The sequence below is a fragment of the Halichoerus grypus genome, chromosome 4, assembly GCF_964656455.1.
Source record: "Halichoerus grypus chromosome 4, mHalGry1.hap1.1, whole genome shotgun sequence".
Lineage (NCBI taxonomy): Eukaryota > Metazoa > Chordata > Mammalia > Carnivora > Phocidae > Halichoerus > Halichoerus grypus.
Window position 1 is genome coordinate 65,301,040 of NC_135715.1, and position 14,364 is coordinate 65,315,403.

Consider the following 14,364-nt stretch of genomic DNA (forward strand, 5'->3'; position numbering starts at 1 on the left):
GCACTGGTGATTCAAGGAGAGCACGTTTGTATTATATGTTCAAGTGAGATCAAGAGTCTAGGGAAATGCATAGTGACAAACCATCAGATACCATCCTCTGCCTCCTTCTGACACCCCCCTCCCCCAACCCCAACTTTTGGCAATGGGAACAGTAGTAAAGACCTGCAAGAGAAAGGATTCCCCTACAGGTCCTGCCACTCAATCAAGTATCTAGCCAAGGCCGTATAAAGTGAGTTACACAGCAGCAGCTACCAGAAGACTTTTTGTGATCGTTGAACTTTCTCAGTTGAGAAAATGGGGACCAGTTGAGTCGCTGGACAAAATGAAATACTTCTAAAAAATTTAATTTCTTAGTGATGGGGCGCCTGGGTGGCTCAGTCGTTAAGCGTCTGTCTTCGGCTCAGGTCATGATCCCAGGGTCCTGGGATCGAGCCCCGCATCGGGCTCCCTGCTCAGCGGGAAGCCTGCTTCTCCCTCTCCCGCTCCCCCTGCTTGTGTTCCCTCTCTCACTGTCTCTCTCTGTCAAATAAATAAATTAAAATCTGTAAAAAAAAAAAATTTAATTTCTTAGTGATTTGGAAAGAAAGCGTCCTAACAGCACTCGCCTTCTCTAGCCTCTACATGTTTGTCTCAGAAAAAGGAAAACAAACAAAAACCCGTTAGCTAATGCCCGATATTTAAACTTGAAAGATTTCCCATAAGGTACAAAGATTTTTAGAGCAGCCTGAGGCAGGCAGCGCTTCCGCTTTCTCCAGGCGAGAGTGGCAGTATACTAAAGCCTGGCGCTGTGTGACCTCCCCGCCTGTGGGGACTGGAACTGTGAGTGGGCAGCTTGCCAGTGACAGGGTCTAACAAGGCCCTCCCCAGGCCACCCTGGGCAGCCCCTCCCCCAGCCCAGGTCCCGCAGGGCCCCTCCCAGCAGCCTGCAGCTCCCCTAGGTGCCCAGGCCGGGGCAGCAGGGCCACTTTAAGGCGGGTGGGTGGGGGTGGGGGGGTGCCGTGCGCGCCCACAGCTGCGGACCACGAGCCATCAGTGCGGCGGAGCAGGCGGCCGGGACGCGGCAGCTTGGCCGAGCTCCTCCTGCGGTGAGGCTGCCCCAGGACCCGGCACGTGGGCAACGGGCCATGGCGGCCTCAATTATCCGCCCAGAGCGCGGCCAAATCTCTGGCCAGGTAAGAGGAGGAGGAGGAAGGGGAGGCAGCTGCGTTTATAACCGCGCGCGAGCCCTGAGGCCGGTGGCCCCCTTGGCCCGCACAGGCATCTCTCATTCCGGGGACGCCGAGGAGCACGGCTCGAGGAGGGCCACTTCCAGGGGCGCGAGCCGGTGCCCGAGGCGGGGGACCCGGCGGAATCATCCCGGGCGGGAGGCCAGAGCAGGAAGGCGGGCTGAGCTGTTTTGTTACACAGACATGCCTGTCTGGCCCCGGATGCTTGCCAAACTCAAATTTTCAAGCCAGCCCCTCGGAGGGTTACCCAGGAGCGGAACTTAGTAGGTGTCCAGACAGAATGTGAATGACGACAACTTCGGTTTTGCTTTGAATATAGCAAGGTTTATTTAACACGGCAAAGTTTATTTTGAGCATGCTTGTCTCTGCACAGCTTGGCATGCTTTTTTTCAGTTTGCTTACGGGCATGGGGTCCAAAAGCCCTTGCATGTCCTTCCTCAGGTTTACACCCAAACCGGCAGTTGTGCCTGGAGACCAAAGCCGTTGGCGGGAAAAGGCATCTGCGCTGTTCACACGTCCTCCCACCCTCCGGGGAGCTCAAAAAGCCCACTGGCCTCTTTTGAAAGCACCTGATTTATCTTCCCCTTAGCAGAAGCATAAAATCATTTCCATGACTGTTTTAGATTTTAAAAAAAAAAATGATGATTAGCCCTCTAGAAAGAGAGCATAGAGCCTCGGCCCACCCCAGGAAGCAAGGCAAGCTGGTGTTGATTTTCTTATTTCACGTATCTTGATAGAGAAATCGGAGAGGCAACCTTTTGGGCTGCCTAAAGTTTTGTTAGCCCTTAGAATGCTCTGCGTACTTAAATCTCCTCACTCCTTAAGCACAAGCTTTCTGAAATTACCACTTTGAAGTGGACCAGTTTAATCGGTTTTCTTAATTATTTCAAAATGGAGGCACCTATTTAAACTCCAAGGAAAAATAGTATTTTATGGTGCAGGATTAGGCAAAGCTGCACAAAATGGAACTCTGAATAAAATGTCTGATTACCTAGTAGTACATAAATGGATGGAGGCTTCCTACCCTTAAGAAAGTCTGAAGCCTCAACTGAACCTTTTGTTTGCATTTGAAGAGCAGCTTGCTCAGTTTCTCCAGATAGAGCTGTTTAAATCCCTTGACTCCTGGGGAAACCAGAGGCCAGCGATTGCCCGGTGAGACCATCAGCCCATGCAGCTGCCGCTGATTGTCAGCTCTGCTCCTGGTGATAAGAGTGACATAAATAACAACTCACTAAAATGTAGGAGTGATTTGCTTTAAGCACTTCAGCACCTGCTGTTACTAATTAAGGGTTTAGCCTGCTGCAGATTGCAAATGGAAATCCAGTGTTTTAAACACTGTGGAGACTGGAGTGCCCTGCGTGGTGCTGTGATTTAGAAATCAAACTGAGTGGCTAAAGACCAGTGGTGACGATGATGTCGAAATATAAAAACTGCCCAAACCTCAAAGATCTACACCAAGGTGTTAGGAGTGTTTATCCCTGAGTAGCGGAATTACAAATGCTTTTTATTTCCTCTTTAGGCTTTTTTTTTTAATTTTCCAGTCTTTCCCAATGAATATGTATTGCTTTTGTTTAAAAAAAATATAAAAGGTGCAGGGGCGCCTGGGTGGCTCAGATGGTTAAGCGTCTGCCTTCGGCCCAGGTCATGATCCCAGGGTCCTGGGATCGAGCCCCACATCGGGCTCCTTGCTCAGCGGGAAGCCTGCTTCTCCCTCTCCTTCTACTGCTCCCCCTGCTTGTGCTCTCTTGCTCTCTCTGTCAAATAAATAAATAAAATCTTAAAAAAAAACCATAAAAGGTGCAGTAAGCAATTCAAATAGAAAAAAATTTCCCACCTAATGACATCTCGCCATCAGTTCAATTTGTAATGCTCACAGGTGAAAATCTTGGATGTACTGAAAAAGGCAGTTTCCCACATCAGAGTATACTAGAAAGTTTTGTTCATTTTCTTTTTATTATTCCTACCAGTGGATTCTTCTCGTCACCTGGGTTCATATTACACTGCCAACAAGATATTTTTAACTGAATGAATATTCAGATTTAAGTTGATTAGAAGCTATTGAGTTAACTCAAGTTACCTTGGGATAGTGGACTAGGGCAGTGTTCTAATTTGTCTGATTGTTAACATTCCACGTGTGCTATGGCACGGATTTTGTAGGGCAGGGAAGGAAGCCTCTGGCAGGAGAGCAAGGCAGTTCTTTCCAGAGCTGCTTTATTTCATGCTCCTCTGTGAAGTGCCTTGTACCATGGCACAGAACTGTAGACTCGTGTGCAAAACGGCCTGTTAGTAGTGCTGCACGACCTTATGCCTTTCTGGATCTTTCCTCTCAGATTTCCCCCCAGTACTCATGTCCTGCTCCTCAGAGCTTGCTCTTGACTTCTCTCCATACTAGCTGAGAGATTCTGGGGAAGTTAGGCACTGAGCCTCTGAACCTCAACGCTAGTAGGAAAGGGTTCAGGTGAGCAGCTGATTTCTGTTATTTAAGGCTTTTCTCCTCGGTGGGCCCTGTTTCCCCTTCTCTATGGCTCAACAAAATGCAAAGAGCCTTTTGATTTGGGGCTGTTTTCACCACTTGATGGAGACACATTTTCCCCCTCTAATTCCACATCCTCTCTTCCCCATCAGATTGATTTGATGTTTTCTGTGTGCAGGCTTGGTATTATTTGAGAAAACATGGCAATAACTACCAAGTACAGGGCATTGTACTAACATGGTAATAGTCGGGATTTAAGTATTACCTTCCAGATGAGGATCACAAGTTTCTTACTCAAAGCTACTAGTAAGTGGCTGGACTAGGCAACAGAACCTGGTCTGTGTGCCTTGAAATCCTTTGCCCGCTTCCCACTGCATCCAGCTGTTAAGAATCAGTAGTAGCTTTGGTAGAACCGAGGCTGATACATGATTCTTCATGTGTTCCGAAGACTGAAAGCTATATGTAGCAACAGAAAAAAGGATTATTAGAATGTCAGCCCCGCGAAGGCAGGGACCTTGTCTGTTTTTCACTTTGTATTCCCAACACAGTGTCTGCCATGCAGTAGGGGCTCAATAAACATCTGTGGAGAGAATAAATAGGTAACAATCACATTTAAGCAGATGCAAAGTGGCAGGATGTTTTAAAGGAAAGAGAAAATAAATCTTGGTAGTGGAAAGTTTTACAAGTTATTCATAGCCCAGGACACCTTGGTTTATATGTCTTATTTTAGTGCAATTATTAATAGCACCCCCTTTCATTCTCAAAATGTCTCAGTTTGGAAGGTAAATGGTCACCTTGTCTGTAGTAGATAGGTTAGTTTTGGACACTCATAGGTTGCTTCAGTTAACCATGTTAATTAAAAAGCAAAACTATAATCACTCCTTTTATGACCACTTGTTAATGACCATTACAGTTCTTGGCATTTGGCTCACAAGGGAATATATTGGTATAGAAGAAGTCCTGTGCTACAGTGGAGATTCATAATCTGGATTCAAAAACATCACAGTAACTTTGAGTCCCACATTGCTCCTAAAGTGCTATTGGAGATGAAGGATGTTTATAAAATGAAAAGGAAGCAGTCTAGAAGGGTCCTGATACTCAGTACTGTAGAAATCCCGAAGTATTATGCTGCCTTCTTAGAACATAGGGCATTTGAGGGAAATGGAAGGAAATGAGGCTGGTGACATGGGTTGATATTAAGTTATTGAAAGGCTACGCTAGGGAGTTTGAATTCTTACCTGTTTAAAACAGCGTGGGGCAGGTGAATGAGATTGGCTCCTGATGATGAATGGAGCACACAAGTCAACCTCCTAGTCCAACCCAGACCCCAGAGTAGGACATACTTAAACATGTGCTGATACTTCAACAAGGAAATATCATGGAAAAAAAAAAAGTGTGTTGGGGGAGGCAGCAGGTATTCCAAATTAGAGGTCCAAGGATGACCTAACCAAATGCAATATATAGCACTTCATGGAATCTTGGTCTAAACAAAGCAGCTTCTTTCTGAACATTAAAAAAAAAAAAAAAAAACCACAGGAAAACTTGAAATTTAGAAAGCAGATGTGATCAAATTGCCACTAAAAGAAAAGTACCACAGCTTAAAAGATCTAAAGACGAAAGGCAGAGGGAAAACAATTCTAGTGATAGCCCAGGCTGAATGTTAGAAGAAACCGATGGAAGTTGACCAGAGCGTGCTCACCTGGTAATGAATTAGCTATATGCAGAGCACCTGGGCTAGGTGGGCCCCTAGACTCTCCCCTCACCCCTACTTCATCCTGAAGAGAATGAACTGTATGTGGGACCTGGGTTCCTGGTGTTGGTAATTTCCAAACTTTTATAATTGACCAGGAGGAATGGCAGCTCTGCCCAGGAGGGAAATAAAGTATTGGCTTTCAGAGTAATGCCTTCCGTTATTATTATTTTGACAGTGAGCTGGCCCCAGCCTCTCTGGTCTCCAGCCTTGCTTCCACTGTCTTACCCACTCACACCAAATCCATACTTGTCCCTTCAAAGGAAGCAGCCACTGGGGAGAGGTACTTGGACATGTCGACTTCGTCCTTGATTCGTATTTATGTTTGGATAACCAAGGATTTCCAGACATTAACAGAACTAGACACAAATGCAGACACTAGACACAACTATTCCAGAGAGGTTTTTAAGGGGATAGAAAAAACTTATAAAATTCTGATTTGTATTCTCAGTGAGGGTATCACATCCTGAACATAGCAGGTTATGAGGAATTACCAAAAAAAAATCTTAGAAGTGAGCAATTCACATTAAATAAACTGAAATCATAAAAATCTTTAGAAGGACTGAAGAATGAGCTGGTGATATGAAAAATAAAGTTAAGGGACTCTCTATGAGAAAAATGGAGACATGAAGGATCAATTGTGGATGTCCTGCATCTCCTGGAAGATTGCCAAGGAGGGATGAAGATAGAAGGAATTGGGAAATAGAAGGAAACTTACAGAGCCAAAGATCCACTGAGTACCAAGTAGGATGAATAAGACCCATATCCAGACACCTCCTAGAAAACCATCAGAACCCACGGCATAAAGAGAAAAGCACAGGAAGGAAAACAAAGCAGCTTATTCTTTTTATCAACAACTGGATGCTGGAAGAAAATGGACCAATAGCTTCAAGGTTCAGAGGCAAGGGATTTTTGACCTTGGAAGTATTTACCAGGTAAAACTAGCACTGAATTGTTGGCCTTAATGCTACTATTAAGTAATAGAAATAAGGGGTTTAACTCCCAAAGTCTTACAGGAGCAGCAGGAGGGAAAAAGGAAAATCCAATCAGCCTAACAGAAGGCATGGGAAAAAGGAAACAAAATTGCTGTCGATGGGAAATGTGAAATAACAAATGAAGGGAATAAGACCATTTCACATTAAATTATAAATGTTTTATGATTAATATTATATATTAGTTAATGTACATTAATTAATGCCATTAATATAATTAATTAAATTCCTACATTAAAAACTAAAATCACAGATTGTGAAAAGAAACCTAAAAATTCAGATATATGCTATTTACAAAATTCACACAAAATCAAAATGATATAGAAAGGCTCAAAATAAAGATAGGAAAAGCTACTGTATACCAGAAAAAAAATTTCAAGTGAAAAGCATTAAAAAGGACAAAGAAGTATATTTCAAATACATAGTTTTCTGTCCATAAAATTATCAATGTGTGGTCTAGATATTTAAAATATGCTATATAAACATTGTAGGTTATTATATAATATATATTAAATATTATAATTATGTTTTATGTGAATATGTATAATTACCATGAACCTCTATATACCTAACCCAAAATTAGATACAGAGTCTGTAGTTGGAGAAATTGATAAATTCAACAAACTGTATAATTAGAAAGATTTTACCACATCTCATAAAGTAAAAGATCAAGTAGACCTAAAGTAAGAAAGAAAACAGTAAGTTCTGTCTAAAAATTAGAGAATATATGCCCAGCAGAAAATATACATTATTTTCAAGTATCCATGGAACGTTAACAAAAACTATGTATTACACCACAAAGAAAATATCCACATTCTAAGAAGTCATATAGGATACGTTTGCTGTTGACAATGCACTGAAATAAGAAATGACCAACTAGTCAATAGCCAAAAAAATTAAAAACTAAAACCAAAAACACCATACTGTTGAAAATTGAAAACATTTCATAAAGGTGTTTAATGTAACTCTGAGGTTAAAATGGAAGTATGAAGTGAAATTACAAACTAGCAAGGAATGAACATAGACACAATATATATCAAAATCTGTGGGGTACAACATAGTGCCACTTGGAGGACTGTGCCATCCAAAAGCACTTTCTGCAGTGATGACAATGTTCTATAATTATGCTGTCTGATATGGCAGCCACTTGCCATGTGTGGATATTGAGCACTTGAAATGAGGCTAGTGTAACTGAAGTGAATTTCGAACTTTAATTTTAGTTAACATAAATTTAAATAGCCACATGTGGCTATCATGGAGGACCACACAGTTTATAGTTTCTGATAAAGCATCATCAAGAAAAAGAAGATAGGAAAATTTAATTATATATTAATCTCCAGTTAGAAAGCAAGAATAACAATGCACATAATAAACATTATATACATTTAAAAACTAGTACATTTAAAAAGAGATAAAATGGATTAAAAAAATATATATATATGAACAAAATTCACTTAAGGTAGAAAATCTAAATTTACTGGTAATCATTAAGGAACTGTAAAAGGTACTCTAAAATCCATCTCTGTAAATGGCTTCAGGCCCAGATTCTGCAGACATGTTTATCTAAATTTCAAGAAGCAGATAATTCTGTTTTATAAAATATTCAAGACCATAGAACAATATTGAAACTTTCTGTTTCATTCTTCAAAGCTGGCATAACCCTGAGATACCCAAACCAGATAAGATAATACAATAAAGCAAAATTGTATCCAGTCTTACTTATGAACGTAGATGGAAAAATCTAAAATAATATGAATGAATTTAGTCTACACATTATAGGTTTATCCCAGTGAGGCAATTATGCCTTGACATTAGGAAATCTATTAATGTAATTCACTACCTATAGAATATAGAATAAAGGAGAAAAAGGTATGATCATGTTGATACTAAAAAAGCATTTGGTAAATATCAGCACCGATTTCTGATTTAAAATTCTTAGCTTCCAAATAGAAAGAAACTTCTTTAACTTGGTAGCAGGTATGGACCAGAAACTTTCTGTATCATATTTAGTGGCAAAAACATTTGAATTATTCCCACTAAACTCAGGAACAAGACAAGAATGCCCTGTGTCACTCCTGCTATTCATCATTGTTTTGGATGTTCTAGCCAGTGCTTTAAGATCAATGAATAAAAAGCATAAATTCTGGATATAGGTAAAGTGTCATTTATTTTATTTATTTTTTTTTAGAGAGTGTGCATGCATACTCACAAGCAGAGGGTGAGGGAGGGGCAGAGACCGAGGGAGAGAGGGCATCTCAAGCAGGCTCCTAGCCCAGCTTGGAGCCTGTCACGGGGTTCAATCTCATGACCCTCACTGAGATCATGACCTGAGCCGAAATCAAGAGTCTGACCCTTAACCACCTGAGCCACCCAGGCGCCCCCCGCCCCCGCAGAATATCATTTTTGAAGACAATATGATTATATGTGTCGAAAATTCAGAAGAATCAACTAAAACATATTGGAACTAAAGAGAGAATACCATAAAGTTCTTGAAGCAAATTCTTCATACAGAAATTAGTAGCACTCTCTGTGTTAGTTGTAATCAATTAGAAAATATAGTGAGTGAGAAAAGCTTTTCCCTTTACAATGACTCCAGAACTTTGAAATATCTAGGAACAAACATGAGGACATGTGCAGAATCCATATGAAGGTTAACATTTAAAAAGACCCAAGGAATTGTTGGACTACAGTGAGAAAAGCAACTCACTTTTAAAAATATAATACCTGGGGTGCCTGTGTGGCTCAGTCGTTAAGCGTCTGCCTTCAGCTCAGGTCATGATCTCAGGGTCCTGGGATCAATTCCCACATCGGGCTCCCTGCTCCGCTGGAAGTCTGCTTCTCCCTCTCCCACTCTCCCTGCTTGTGTTCCCTCTCTCGCTGTGTCTCTCTCTCTGTCAAAAAATAAATAAAATCTTAAAAAATATATATAATACCCCCTTTATGAAAAAAAAGCTCTGTGTGGTGTGTGTGTGTGTGTGTGTGTGTGGTAGAAATCATCTGGAGGGATATAGACCAAACTGTTGACAGTGGTTGCTTCTATGGAGGGATTAAATGGGTAAATGAAGAATCACCTCTTTTTTTTTTTTAACAAAAGAAGGAAGAATATTAGAAGGCAGATAGAAATGAGAAGGGCCGAAGTTTTGCTTACTTTGAACTTGACTAGTTTCTTGCACCTCACATGTTCCTTCTAGCAAGCCCTGGCAAACCAGGCTGAAGGGGAGAGGAATCCCCATGGTGGGACAGCCTCACCAGCATCCTGCCCTGCAGAGTTGTGTCTTTGGCGAGCTGCCTTTCTCTTCATAGGTATTTCCAACTCTTTCACCCACTTCTTTAGGCTTCAAGTCTGATCAGCTCCCAAATCTGTTTTCTCACGTGGACCTGTCTGTGATCTGCCATTTCCAACTCTCTGCTGACTGTTTGCATTAATTCAAGCATCCCCATTCTTTAACAGTTAGAGTGGATTGTGCTCAATAACTATAGAGAATAAAACATAGGAAAGTAAAAGGTGAAGATGGAAATTATATTTTTTTTTATTGAATGTGCTTGAAAATAACCCCAAAAGGAAAGAAAGATGCTTTTTTGGCTCCAAAATATTGAGTTTTGAATAGCATGTATAATCTATTTAAAGAAAAGACCATGAGTGTCTCTTGGAATTTAGGAATTTGGTTCTTACTCTGTTCTCTGGAATGTATGTTTCATCAAAATAAATGGTTTGGGAGAGCCACCAGTTTGTTTTTCTCACTAGTAAACAGATTTTTCAGCAGGATGAGTGATTGGGAAACTGGGCCTTAAGAATCCTATCTGTTGTCCTAAGATGAGAGAGAAACCCACGGGAAAACCACAGTAGAATAGCATTTGTATGCAAAAATATTTTAAAAATAGCATGACCTTCAGATCCATTCACCACCCTAGGTAATGAAGACAAGAAATTAATAGTTCCCATCCCTGAGGTGCTTCTAGTTGACCATTCAGTCTACTTGTAGTCGGTTATTGTGTTGTCACCTTTATTTATTGTATCCTCTAGTACATGACGTCTTCTCTATGCTCAGATGTTAATTATGTGGTACTTCTGCTTTTTTCCTTCTCTTTCAGGCAAAAATAGACCTCTTGTTAGTTGGAGATGTCACTGTTCAATACTTGGCAGATATTGCACAGAAATCCTTTTCAAATATGGCAAAAGTCACCATAACCATCAGGGATGTGGGGCAGGCAGCCGCACTTCTGAAGGACCACCCCTTTGACATGGTTTTCCTGAAGATGACTCCTTTACCAACGGCCGAGGAGCTGGGAGCTATCAAATTAATTAGGTGAAGTTCAAAAACCTTCACTCTGTACCTTTATAATAGTTTTTATTGAAAGCCATTTCTATAAAAAAAAAAAAAACACCTTAAAAGATGGTACTATTTATGCTTTAATTTTGAAGATGAGAGATATTTTCATGGGCAGAATAGGTATACATATTACCATTTTTATTGCCAGTTTGACATGCTAATATAAGAATTATCCTTTTAATTTAAAAAGTAATTGATGTGGATGAGAATGTGAGAATTAATTGGTCATAGAAATTTATTTGGTATATAGTACTTACTTTAATCCCACAGGTACTCCTTTTTAATAACTATGTCATTTAAAATGGCACATCTTTTCAGAGTTCATTAATTGTGATGGCAGATACTAAAGCAGGTGAGCATTCTTAACTCTAAAATTATCTAAAATTATCTTTTTCAAAGATGTTCTAATGTGAAAGATTCCCGAGGTTCTCTGGATCTGTTGAGTCCAGATCGATATCACATCCAATATTTTTGTTTCATCTTGTAGCTCCATAGACATTCTGCTTCTGTTTGACCCACTCCACTCTAGAGATCTGGAGTCTGGTGGTGGGAGAGTGAGGTGCTTTCTTGCCTCGCTACATAGGATTTTGAGCCATTTTGGTTTTTTTTTTTTTTTTTTTGAGAGAGAGAGATTGAGAGAGGAGGGGAGGGGCAGAGGGAGAGAGAGAGAATCTCAAGCAGGCTCCACACTTAGCATGAAGCTTGATCTCATAACCCTGAGATCATGACCTGAGCCGAAATCAAGAGTCAGATGCTCAACCAACTGAGCCACCCGGGTGCCCCCCATTTCGGATGTTTTTAAACAAGGTTAGGTCAAAACAAATTTCTTCCCCTTCTACGAGAAGATTTGATAGAGAAAGTATAATCACAGATAATATTGGAATATATAAGGACTTGTAATAATTACAGGATAGGCCTTTCATGTCTAAAGGAGAATGTTCAGAGACAATATTGTTATCCCTGAATAAAAAAGAGCAAACACATTATGTTAGGCGACAAGAAAAGTTGAAATGGGAAGAAGCCAAATTGATGAGTTCCTTGTTAAAAAGAGAGACTGATGCAGCTCCTGAGGTTTCTTAGAACTGGTGATCTTCTGCATTTCTTTTGGCTTTCCACCGGGAATATGAACTCTAGACAAACCAGGCAAACTACCTCAAAGTGGATTTCATTTCCAAGATATGTTGTGAACTGTCCTCCTTCTGAAGATATGCCTATTTTATTACATACCTTTAAAAGACGACTCCTATAAATAGAGTTCCCCTGGCTGGGACCTCATCATAATATCACATTTATTATAGTATTTCAACATTTTTACAACAGTGTTATGAGGGAGGTAGAGCAGGGTTTTGTCATCCCTACATGACAAACAACGAAGGGTGAAGTGATTTGCCTAAGGCCACGTGACTCATTTTTGCAAAACTCAGACTAGAACTCTTTTCTCTTCATGTTCTTTGTAAAAGTCTGTAATTACTTGGCTTCTGTGTTGAAGACCCTTCTTTCACACCTCTGAGATTCAACATATGCCACACTTCATATAAACTAAACATACATATCATTTTGGAAGAGTACTGTATAAATTAGTGTGGCCGATCTCTCTCTTCATTCCAAGAGTAGGAGCTTAGCCAGGTCCCTCCGAATGTAGCATAGCAAAGGCTTTGTATTTGCTCAGCATTAAAGCTACATTTTGAACAGGATAAGATTAAAGTTCTATTTAAGAACAAGTTTTATATCTAGTTGCAATTATTAAAAGCTAGAAGGTTAGAGGAGAGAACTCCCTGTGTGATGCTCATCTCTGTGGGTTCTCCCCACTGGTGGTTTCTTTGCTCTGAATAACACAGCTGAAGACTCCTCTTCAGGGAAGAGAAGGTAGATGAAGGCACTAAATATACAGAAACACATATGGTAGTTCTATTTTGCTATAAAAATATTTGTTTGAAAAGGAAAAGAGGATCATTTGAAAACACCTGGGTGGGTTTTTCTTATCTCTTGTTCTGCCATTCCCAGTATCGAGGATAGGACTTGACGAATAGCAAGTATTCAGTCCCTAGCTCGGGTGTGAGCGAGCGACTGCGTGGATGTGTGAAAGAAATGCCGTTGAGGGCAGACAGTGCGTTCTAGCTTTTGTCTTCCGTCCTGAAAAAGGGATGGTTTTCTTGTGGGATCCTTGCCTTTTGTGACGCCGGCCTCAGAGGCTTAGGATGTCTGTGGAATTCCCTTTCTTACCCTCAGAACTGTGATAAGTTTATGACTTATGAATTACTTAAACCCTTGTGGGTTTATACACGTTTATATTTTTGTTTATATTTTTGAACCTTGGTTTTTCTTAGAGTATTGAGTCCAATAAACTTACTGCCCCATTTGTAAGGCATTTAAACCTTCATCATTCCTAAAGCACTGTATCTTTTGAGTTTGAGCTGACATTTAATGTCTAAACCAAAATGAAATGTCTTGTTTAGCTTTTCTTTTGCTGTATTTTAGATTTTTCCCTCTTAGATCGTTGTTGCTTTGTAATATCTCAAAATCTGGATGAGTCCTGCAAAATATACAACTATTTATCTTACTTTTCTCTCTCTCGGGACTTTATACATTTCACCAGCTAATGAGGAGCTTCATATAGAATAGAAATGTCCCCACTTATTTGCAGTATTAGAGCCCATAATCACAAATCTATATAAATATAAGATAGATGGATTTCTATTGACGATAAGAATGAAGTATATAGCCTGTTAGTTGTAATGTTAAACTTATTTTATTTTATTTTATTTTAAAAAAGATTTTATTTATTTGACAGAGAGAGAGTATGAGCAGTGGGAGCGACAGGCAGAGGGAGAAGCAGGCTTCCCGCTGAGCAGGGAGCCTGATATGGGACTCGATCCTGCGACTCCAGGATCATGACCTGAGCTGAAGGCAGTCGCTCAACAACTGAGCCACCCAGGCACCCTGTTAGGCTTATTTTAGAATAAAATGTAAGCAGCTTATTTAAAAAGATTCCTAAATTTATGCTTATAGAAGAACTATGTTTTCAGCTTGGAGCTAATCAGTGATCAATTTTTTTTTTTTTTTTAAAGATTTTATTTATTTATTTGCCAGAGGGAGAGAACACAAGTAGGCAGAGCGGCAGGCAGAGAGAGAAGGAGAAGCAGGCTTCCCGCTGAGCAGGGAGCCCGATGTGGGGCCAGATCCCAGGACCCTGGGATCATGACCCGAGCTGAAGGCAGATGCTTAACCGACTGAGCCACCCAGGCACCCCTCAGTGATCAATTTTAATCGTCCATAAAAACATTGGTACTTTAAGACTGACATTCTCAAGAGTTATGGCACATCTTAGGGGCGCCTGGGTGACTCAGTCAGTTAAGCATCTGCCTTCAGGTCATGATCCCAGCGTCCTGGGATGGAGCCCTGTGTCGGGCTCCCTGCTCAGCGGGGAGCCTGCTACCCCCTCTCCCTCTGCTGCTCCCCCTGCTTGTGCGCGCGCTCTCTCTCTCTCTCAAATAAATAAATAAAATCGTAAAAAAAGAAATATGGCACATCTCAATTATAGGTTAACATTCTTAATAGTACTCCCCAATTTGATTTCATTTTATGAATACAT

At 40.7% G+C, this 14,364-nt stretch overlaps 1 protein-coding gene across 5 annotated transcripts in view; it reads left to right on the forward strand.

Moving 5' to 3' along the window:
* The first annotated feature begins 1,037 nt into the window (after positions 1-1,037).
* SOHLH2 (spermatogenesis and oogenesis specific basic helix-loop-helix 2) overlaps positions 1,038-14,364 on the forward strand; it is an 80,333-nt gene continuing 67,006 nt past the window's right edge. For all 5 annotated transcript variants that reach the window (XR_013447016.1, XM_078070452.1, XM_078070453.1 and 2 more), the window contains exons 1-2: positions 1,038-1,172; positions 10,534-10,748. Coding sequence is in view for 4 of the 5 variants with exons in the window: in XM_078070452.1 (XP_077926578.1) it covers positions 1,125-1,172; positions 10,534-10,748 (263 nt within the window). In the remaining variant the exon portion in view is untranslated. The remainder of the gene's footprint in view (positions 1,173-10,533; positions 10,749-14,364) is intronic.